The following is an 8,775-nucleotide window of genomic DNA, read 5'->3' on the forward strand; positions in this document are numbered from 1 at the left end:
GCTAAGCGGCTGGGCGGCAGGCCGGCAGGTCGGCTGGGCGGCGGGCCGGCACGTTGGCTGGCCGGCTGGGGGGTGCGGGTGGGGCAGGCGTGGGGTGCGGGCGCAGCTGGAGGGCCTGTGTGTGGCGAGCGCAGGATTGATGTGAGCCAATATCGCCGCAACGCGCACGAGTGCATGTTTTGACCCCATGGACACCCTGTACCAGGGTCCGGGGCGCCTCACGCCCTCCTTTCAGCTGCCCACAGTGGGCCCCACGGCATCGCTGCCGGGTGTGGCGCATGCGGCCCCCACTCCCCACCCCTTTGTCCCGACCCTGCACACGTTTCTTTCACACCACCTGAATGTGAAGCCGGCCCCCCTCCCTGCCCGTTCGCGCCGGGCCCCAGGTGGTATGCCCTGGTGGATGGCCCCAACCACGTCCCCTCCTGGCGCTTCAGCCGGAACCAGGTGGGCTGCGCCCTCCGCGTTTGGTGCCTGGCAGCCGGACGCACAACGGATGCAGCGCTGTGGTTTTCGCGAGTCAGCAACTCCTTTTGGGGCACCGGCACCCAGGGGCCTGCGTGGGAGGCCCCCACCGGGCGCTGTGGCTGGCCCTCGCGCCTGGCGGTTTGCTTTTGCCCAGGCTGCGTAGGGATCCCGTCGCAGCACCTACAGGAAGCCCCGGTCAAACGTATTTTGACCCACGTCATCTGATATTGAGCAATCTGCTGACCTGTCCGAGCCGGCCATCTCATGCGATTTCCAGGAGATCCTGACGCTGCATGTGGCGGACGCCAAAGCGTTTGCGGCCAGCGTGGACTGGCGGGTCCAGAGGGGGGACACCCTGCTGTTTGACTACATATTCTTCACCCACCCGACGGCCATAGGCCACTGGTGGGAGATGGTGGCGCCGCTGTTCAGGTGGGGAGGGGCCGGGGCTGGCACCCAGAGAGCAGGCGGGACCGCAGTTGCGGCGTTGGAGACGTTTCAGGACATCCTTGATGCAGAGGCGAACAGCTCTATGCTAGCGAGGTCTTGCAGCAAACACTTTCACCCCGGTTCGCAGTGCCTCATCAACGTACTAACTCCTACGTGTTTGTCATGCGAAGCTGCTACGGGGCTGTTCGATCGCATGGTTCGTCCTCTGTCCCCTGAACACTTTGCGTCTGTTCCGACATCCGGAGATTCATCCCTTGCGCCCCTCCCCATGCGCCCTACCCTTTTCGCCCCTGCCCTCGCGTCCCTCCCATTGCCCCCCTTCCCAAATCCCAAATCCCCCAGTCTGAATCCGGAACCCTCAACTGGCCCCCGCACTCTCTCACCAGCGTCCTCAAGCGCATCACCTTCAAGCGCCCCTGCGACAGCTTCGTGCTGCTGCACCTGCGCCGTAGCCACCTGCCAGAGTGGGTGCGCGCGATGCTCGCGGTCGCGCTGGGCGTGGGGCCGCGCAACTCGCTGCCGCCCATATACCTCCAAGAACCGACGGACAGCATATATGCACAGACAGGTGGGCGCGCGATGGTTAGATTTTGCAGCAGCACTGCTCATGTCTGTTGATGATTCTATCCACCCGCATTATGCAGCCTCTGGGTTGCAACAAATCCCGCAGGTGTGCTGGCCCCTGTCGGCCCCTGCACTCCGCCTCCCCCACCACTTACACCCCCCTCCCGACTGGCTGGCCGGCCCCTCCCCCTCCGCGCCCCTACCCAGGCATGCCTCTGGAGGGCGTGCCCGCAGGCATGTGGGTCGTGTTTGAGCGGGTTCTCATCATCCGCGATGTGTTCACGGGCGGCTCCAGGACGTTCGCCTCGCGGGAGGACGCCCACGAGTTCAGGGCCGCCGTGTACGCGCATTACGGTGAGCGCAGGCAGCGGCGCCGCTGCTGCTGCAGCTACTGCTGCTGCTGCTGCTGCTGCTGCTGCTGCCGCTACTGCTACTGCTACTGCTACTGCTGCTGCTGCTGCCGCTGCCGCTGCTGGCGGCGATGGTGTTGGTGTTGGTGTTGGTGGTGGTGGTGTTGGTGGTGGTGTTGGTGGTGGTGGTATTGGTGGTGGTGTTGGTGGTGATGGTGGATTTGGTGCTCCTACTGCTGCCGCCGCTGCTCCTGGTGGTGGTGGTGGTGGTGGCGCCGCTGGTGGTGGCGGTGGTGGATGTAGTCTTGCTGCTGTTGGTGGTTGACAATGGTTTGGCTGAGGAATCGTGTCTGCCGAGGGTTTTGAATTTCAGACTGCGCCTGCTTTGGTTGCGCATCAAATTTGGTTTACCATGTTGTAGCTTGGGATCCATGGTGTTGACAGGGCGGTGTTACACACGAGACCCAGGGCGTTGCCTTGGGGCAATGCTGAGCGTGCTTTGCAGCGAACACGGCACGCATGTGTGCACACACGATAATTGTGGGTGACTGAAAAACGGCATCCATTCGCCATCACCAACATTCACCACCTCAACCCCGCCCTCCACCACGCGCGTCCCTTTTCCCCCACCCCCACCCCCATACCGGCACCCTCATCCCCAGGCCTGCCACGCCCCGCGCGCCGCGAGGCCGTGCCGCGCACGATCACTTTCCAGCGGAAGCGCGCCAACAGACGCGTGCTCAACGAGGATGACCTGCTGCATCTGCTGAGAAGCTATGGGGAAGTCAGGTAAGCCGGATGGGCAGATGCGCGGCGCCTCAATGCGGAAGCATTTTGAGGGGCAGGCCTGCGCAACCATCTGGGCTGCTGAATGCTACTGAGGCGCGCCGCTGAGGAGTTGAGAACGTCAGACTCACGCTGTTTGTACATCGGGGCCCTGGTGGGTCGGCCAGGCTGCGCACTTCCAAAAGCCAGGGCTGACTCTTCAGGGTGGAGCGTCCGCGCCGACGCTTCCATCTGATGCAGGCAGTTGGGGCAGCCGACGCACACAGCACACCTCCTCCTGCCCCTGCAGCCCTCTTGCTTGCGTGTCGAGCGTCAACCTCGTATCATGGGCGTCAACACCCTCTGTTTTAAAACGCAATCCTGGTCAACAGGGTGGTGGAGTTCAACGGCACATCAAGCCTGCAGGAGCAGCTGCTGACCATGCGCGGCACGGGGCTGTTTGTCAGCGTGCACACGTCAAACCTGGCCAACGCGCCCATGCTGCAGCCGGGGTCCGCCGTGCTCGAGTTCATACCGGTGGGTGGATTCAGGACTTAATCTGACTGGTAACGTGCGCACATGGTAGTGTGAACGTTGATTGGTATTCTTGTGAGCCCGCTCTGACGCGTCTTCAAGAATATTTAGCGCTGCTGGACACGGCAGCTTCTGCTGCTCTTTATCCCAGACACTTTGCGGTCCTCTCGTCACCTCTAATGGAAGCCACCCCCACCGCCAACCCCATCTCCATCCCCACCCTGCCGCCGTGCCCCTCCTGCCAACACGGCACCCCGCCCTCTCAGCGCCACTGGTCCTGGATGGACATCGACCGGTCGTTCAAGGAGCAGACGGCCATCATGGGCGACATCCACCACTGGGCCTGGCGCGCCAACAGGCCCAACGAGAGCATCCACATTGACCAGAGGGACGCGATCAAGTGGGTGCCGGGGCAGCAAGTTGAGCTGGGCGAGGCGCGTGTGTGTTGACGAGAAGCTGCAAGACATTGAGTGTTTGGGCGCGGCAAGGATGCTGCTTGTGGGTACGCGTTATGCATTCCTGCGGGCACTCTCCCGCTCGCTCCCCCCCCAGCGCACGCATCAGCCGCCAGCACCACCATCACCCTCAGCCGCCTTGGTATTTAGGCTTTGGGGCACGCCCAGCTCACCCATCATTGTCAACCCCACACACCCTGGCACACTGCTCCCAGATTTGCTCACTGGACCAAGGAAGACTGCCAGGGCTCAGAGGAGTGCATCGAGTCTCAGACGAAAACCGACATGCGGCTTGACCTCCGAGCAATAAAGAAGCTTCTGGACGGCCGGATGCCGCTGGTGTGGGCGGGGCGCGGCGTAAAAGCGGCGGAGCTGCCTTGGCCACCAGAGGCGCCGTGAGCGGGCGGCGCCGGCGCGGCCGCCGGCCTGCGGTCTCTGTGGCACCGCTCGATCATGCGAGACAGCCCTATTCTTCTAGCAGTAGCTGTAGCTAGGCTGGTCATGTGTTCGTAGCTGTAATTTTTACAGGAAACCACTCTACATCTACGGCGCTCGCTGTGGGCCACTGTCCTGGAGCACTTGTGGCGCTCCACCCTGGCCGCCCATGATTGGCGGCTGCAGCCGCAGCAGCGTCTGGTGGCAGCTCACGCGTACGACCCAGACGCAGCAATCGGGTGGGGTTGCCTCAACAGAAGCAGACAGCAATATTGCAGTTCAGGAAGCTTCAGTGGCAGCTGCCGCGTTGCATCGCCACAGCGTCCTCTGCTTTGAAATGCACTGTTTCATATTTTTTTTACGGAAATTTCAAACAGCTGCCATTCAAAGTTAGAAGCCCTGCAAAGCATAGGTAAGCACCGTCGGGTGCGTTGAGCAGCGGCGCTGCACAACACGCGACCCGCAACGATCTGCCGGCAGCAGCACCAAGCAGCTCAGCCATTGCATCGGTGATATTACACAGCAATAATCTCGTTCGAAGCGCCATGGCACCTCGAAAGCGCAAACAGGACGCCGAGCAGCAGCAGCACGAGCCCGTCGATGCCATTGAAGAGTATGCAGACCGCGAGCAGGTCGCCAGAAAGGTTCAAGATAAGCTAAAGGCGCTTGACCGTGCAGGTGAGGTTTGAGAGACCGCGGGGACGCGGCTGTCGTGACATAGCGTTCAAGCAGCCTGCCCCATTCGCAGTGGAGGAGCGATGCCAGGCGATAGCGGAGGCCGCGCAGGAGATAGTGGAGGCGTTTATGCAGGACTTCCAGATCCGCCTCAAGACTGGCATCCCCAAACAGGCGCGTGCCGACGCATCACGTGCGCTGGCCCCCGCCGCTTGGCGCAGCAGCAGGAGAAACGTGCGCGTCAAGTGGGACAGCTTGAATTGCATTTGTATGAATATATAATTTCAAACGCAGTTTGCTGAATGTGCGCGCCGAGGCCACTATGGGCCAGACTCTGCAGCTGACAGTGATCTGATGCATTCTCCCCCGGCTCGCCCTTCGCAGGTGCGCGAAACGCTCTGGTCAGACTACGCCGCCACCCGCGCCGTGGAGCCAGCGAGCGCCGCCGAGGCGCGCATCGACAGCATGCTGCAAGAGGCCCAGGAGGCCTCCGCCCAGACGGTCGCCGCCGGCCGAACGGCCGCGCGAGGCCGGGGACGCCCCCGCGGCGCCGTCGCAGACCCGCAGACAGCGGCGCCGGCGACAGCACGCGGCACCCGGCGTGGCGGCGGGGCGGTGACGGCGGCGGCGGACGCGCGGCAGCCAGTGCCGAAGTTTGACGCCCCCGTGGCGGGCGATGGCCAGGGCGAACCAGAGAGCCCCGTGGCCGCCATCCCGGGCCCAAGCAGCGAGGCGGCGGGCGGGGGCGCAGAGAACCGCGGCGGCGGCGCCGCAGCAGAGGGGGCGGCGGCAGCGCCCCGCGGCGCGGAGGCGCAGGCGCAGGCGCGGGCGCGGGTGGACGCGAAGCTTGCGGCGCTTGAGGGCACGGCGCCGCGCGGCACAGCTGCGCGCGGGGCGATGCCTGGGGAGATGATGTACTCTAAGCGGGGTGAGGGGGTCGCGGGGGAGGGGGGGGAGGTGTGGCTGGCTCCCGCCACCCGCGTGCGGCTCGCTGGTGCAGGACACAGCAGCGTGCCCTGCGGGTGTGACCAGTGCTGCGGCAATACTGCGTGCACTGCTGAGCCCTAGCTCGACAACGTTACAAGCTCACAAACTGTCATCCCATCCCACCACTCTCACTCCCAAGGGTCGCTGCTGTCGGTGATGCCAGCGGTCAACGGCCGCACCCGCGGCGCCGCCGCGCAGCAGCAGCAGTATGGCCTCACGCCCGCCCACGCGCCAGCTCACACTTCGGCCGTCGGCTGCATCACGCTGCTCAAGCGCGAGGCGCCCGTGGGCGCGGGCGCACGCGCGGCTGCGGGCGGCGCGCGGGGGCGCGCAGTGCGCGGGCGGCGGCGCGAGGTGGTGCAGCCCGACACTGCTGCCATCATGATCACCACCGCGGGTGGGTTAAGAAAAGCAGCCCCTGCCCGGGCGCTGTCGCTGGGTTTGCATGAGGGGATGAGCCAAGCAGGCATGGTGGCGCCGCAAGCACAGCTTTGCATCGCAGCAACACAGAGCGCTGCACCGTTGCTCCCGGACTGTATTACATGTGCGTTTGTGTGTGTGGGTGTGTGTGTATCTTGTGTGTATTTTGTGTGTCTATACGTGTGAGCCGCTCTGTCCGAGCCGACACCCACTGTATTTGTGCTCTTAGCTGAAGCACGGCGCCGCCAGCCGCCTTCTCGACACGCGCCTGTGCTTTGCCAGTCAGCAAACCCCCCTTCCGGCCTGCCCCCTCCCCTCCCTGCCCATGTCAGACGGCCAGTCGTTCATGGTGGACGGCAGCGCGGGCGCGCTAGGCACAATCCCCGACAGCCACAGGGGCGAGGTGCAGCAGCAGCTCGTCATGCTGCAGCGACTCGCCGCCACAGCGCTCGGCGCCAGCAGCTGAGAAGAGGCCATGGCGCCAGGCGCGCCATCCCTGGTGCCGCAGCGACCGATGGCGTCCGGGCTCGGCACAGGCGGGCGGCTGGCCAGTAGCTACGACGGCATGGTGGACAGGCGGCTGCTGCGTCATGTTGGCAGTTGGTGACGGCTCGCAGCGTCGCCAGCGCTAGCGGCTGGGTAGCTGGTGCAAGTCTGCATGCGGCCTGCTGTGCGAAGATCAGCCAGCTTTGGATTCCGGCGCAGCCGCTTCAGTGCCGGAGTGCAACATGATGACATGGCAGCAGGGGCTAGATAACGCAGCTCTTGCCATCCACCGAGAAGTCCATGGTGGGCGGTTTGCGCTGGCCCGCAGCTGCGTCTCAGCATCAGCAGCGTTGCGGGCCATCACGCTGGTGTGCTCATGGCATGGCGAACGCACGGATGGTGCGAGTAGCCCTCGGGAAACAACGTGACGCATCTACGTTTTTACATGGAAAACGGATAGGATGGTGGCCAGCAATGTGTTCTGAAAGCGGATACCTTGATGCCTGCAGTACGATTGTGTATGCCATGTTGGCGAATCTGACACAGCTATCAAGTCAGATTCACAGGAATCACATGCATAGCCTGAGTATCGTACTCATGTGGCTCTGGTAGCTGTTGCGGTGGACTTGCGGTGGACTTGTGGAAACCAAGCGCCGCTGTGGTTTCCATCGGGCAGTGCCAGCCTGGGCCTGTTTATACAAGGGGTTGGTATCAGCGCTGTGCAATTGCCTCACATGGCATGTAGGCCATGCTTCCTATCGAGTCATGCCTGCAGTAGGACCCAAGTGACGTCGCAAGAGTCATGTGGCATCGTGACGTTAGTAATCGTGCTGATGAGGCGGCATCCTGGCGGGCTCTGACCGCTCCTCAAACCATGCTCGCTGCATCATCGGTGTCAATCCTATAGGTACAACATCCCGTACGGGGCAGCGACAACCTGCAGATCGCCAGTGACAGCTGCACAGCGCGGATGGTGTCCTTATGAGTCGAGTGGTGACAAGCAGGGAGCTTCAACAGAAAGCTAAAACCTACTGGAAGCTATGGATCGCCGGCGGGTTGGCCGCGGGTGCGGGCATTCTTGGCGCAAGTCTGCATCACACCGCGGGTCCCCATATCCACCATGAGATGGACAAAGAGGTGCGGTAATCGATACATTACCCGACCTGCCTCTTGCAGTGATGCAGCTTGGGCACACCGCCGCCACGCTCGCCAACACAGCGTCTGCTGCCTGCTGATGATGCTGCCAGCCACCTCGCCCATGCGCGACCACCAAGCCCCTCAACACAAGCATTACCTGCTTGATGGATCTGTCAACACTTCTTTCTGCACAATCCGCAGCACGGCATGGACGTCGGGCTCGCCGCCGACCTCGCCGCGCGCCTCCACGCCGCCGTCTCCCGCGCCGCCGCCGCGGCCGCGCCCGGCGGCGCCGCGGCCGGCGCGGCCAAGGCCAAGGCGGCCGAGTGGCTCGGCCACTGGTCGCGGGACCCCGAGTCGCGGGAGGCGCTGGTGGCGCTCGGCGGCAACTCCCTATTGGAGTTTCTGCTCAGCGTCTCCTGCGAGGACCCGAGCCCAGAGCAGGCGGCGGCAGAGTCGGTGTTGTGCGACCTCCTGGCCAGCCACCACTGCGCCGCACGCCTGCTGCAGCGCCCCGGCGCGGCGCCCGCCCTGCTGGCGCACGTCGGCAGCGGCAAGGCGTCCGAGCGGCTCGCGGGCGCGCTGGGCGGCGCGGCGGGCGGGTTTGCCGACCACGGAGTGGGCGGGGGGGCCGCGGCGCTGAGCGGCGACGACGCGCGCGCCCTGGTGAAGCTGCTCGGAAGCCGCAACGGCCAGCAGGTGTGGGGTTGCACGCGCCCCCGCTCGCACACCTTTGAAGTTCCTTTTTGTTGCTCTGCGCCGAGGCCGCCCGAGGGGCGCATTGGGGCGCAGCGGCAGAGGCGTTCAGCCGGGCGTCGAGGGGGGTGGGAGGTGCGGCCGAAATGATGCAGTGTGCCTGGGCCGGCAGCCTCCCCTACGTGATCGCGGAGTTCAGACCGTGCGGCGACAATCTCGACCCCCCACTTTCACCTGGACCGTCCTCAATTGTCCATGCTCGCGCTCCTTCCTCACCAAATGTGATGTCGATGCTCCAGGTCCAGCGGCTGGCGGCCGCCTTCGTCGAGGCATGGGCGCGCGCCTCCCCCGCC

The 8,775-nt window shown here is 64.4% G+C and overlaps 3 protein-coding genes across 3 annotated transcripts in view; all 3 read left to right on the forward strand.

Annotated features, from left to right (window-relative positions):
- Positions 1-1,395: 1,395 nt before the first annotated feature.
- Positions 1,396-3,985, forward strand: MNEG_2051 (hypothetical protein; the record flags this gene model as incomplete). Its single annotated transcript, XM_014049466.1, has 7 exons — positions 1,396-1,486; positions 1,690-1,820; positions 1,847-2,162; positions 2,495-2,621; positions 2,990-3,134; positions 3,398-3,531; positions 3,802-3,985. The coding sequence occupies 7 exons, from the start codon at positions 1,396-1,398 to the stop codon at positions 3,983-3,985; spliced, it is 1,128 nt and encodes a 375-aa protein (XP_013904920.1).
- A 581-nt stretch (positions 3,986-4,566) lies between these two features.
- On the forward strand, positions 4,567-6,569 carry MNEG_2052 (hypothetical protein; the record flags this gene model as incomplete). Its single annotated transcript, XM_014049467.1, has 5 exons — positions 4,567-4,699; positions 4,770-4,930; positions 5,081-5,624; positions 5,823-6,080; positions 6,436-6,569. 5 exons carry the CDS (start codon positions 4,567-4,569, stop codon positions 6,567-6,569), a joined length of 1,230 nt encoding a protein of 409 aa, XP_013904921.1.
- Positions 6,570-7,933: 1,364 nt separating this feature from the next.
- MNEG_2053 (Protein SERAC1) overlaps positions 7,934-8,775 on the forward strand; it is a gene marked incomplete at both ends in the record, with an annotated part of 5,700 nt that continues 4,858 nt past the window's right edge. The window contains one exon of the mRNA XM_014049468.1: positions 7,934-8,425. Within this exon, the coding sequence (XP_013904922.1) occupies positions 7,934-8,425 (492 nt within the window). The remainder of the gene's footprint in view (positions 8,426-8,775) is intronic.

This window comes from Monoraphidium neglectum (genome assembly GCF_000611645.1).
Source record: "Monoraphidium neglectum strain SAG 48.87 unplaced genomic scaffold scaffold00222, whole genome shotgun sequence".
NCBI classification, from domain to species: Eukaryota; Viridiplantae; Chlorophyta; class Chlorophyceae; order Sphaeropleales; family Selenastraceae; genus Monoraphidium; species Monoraphidium neglectum.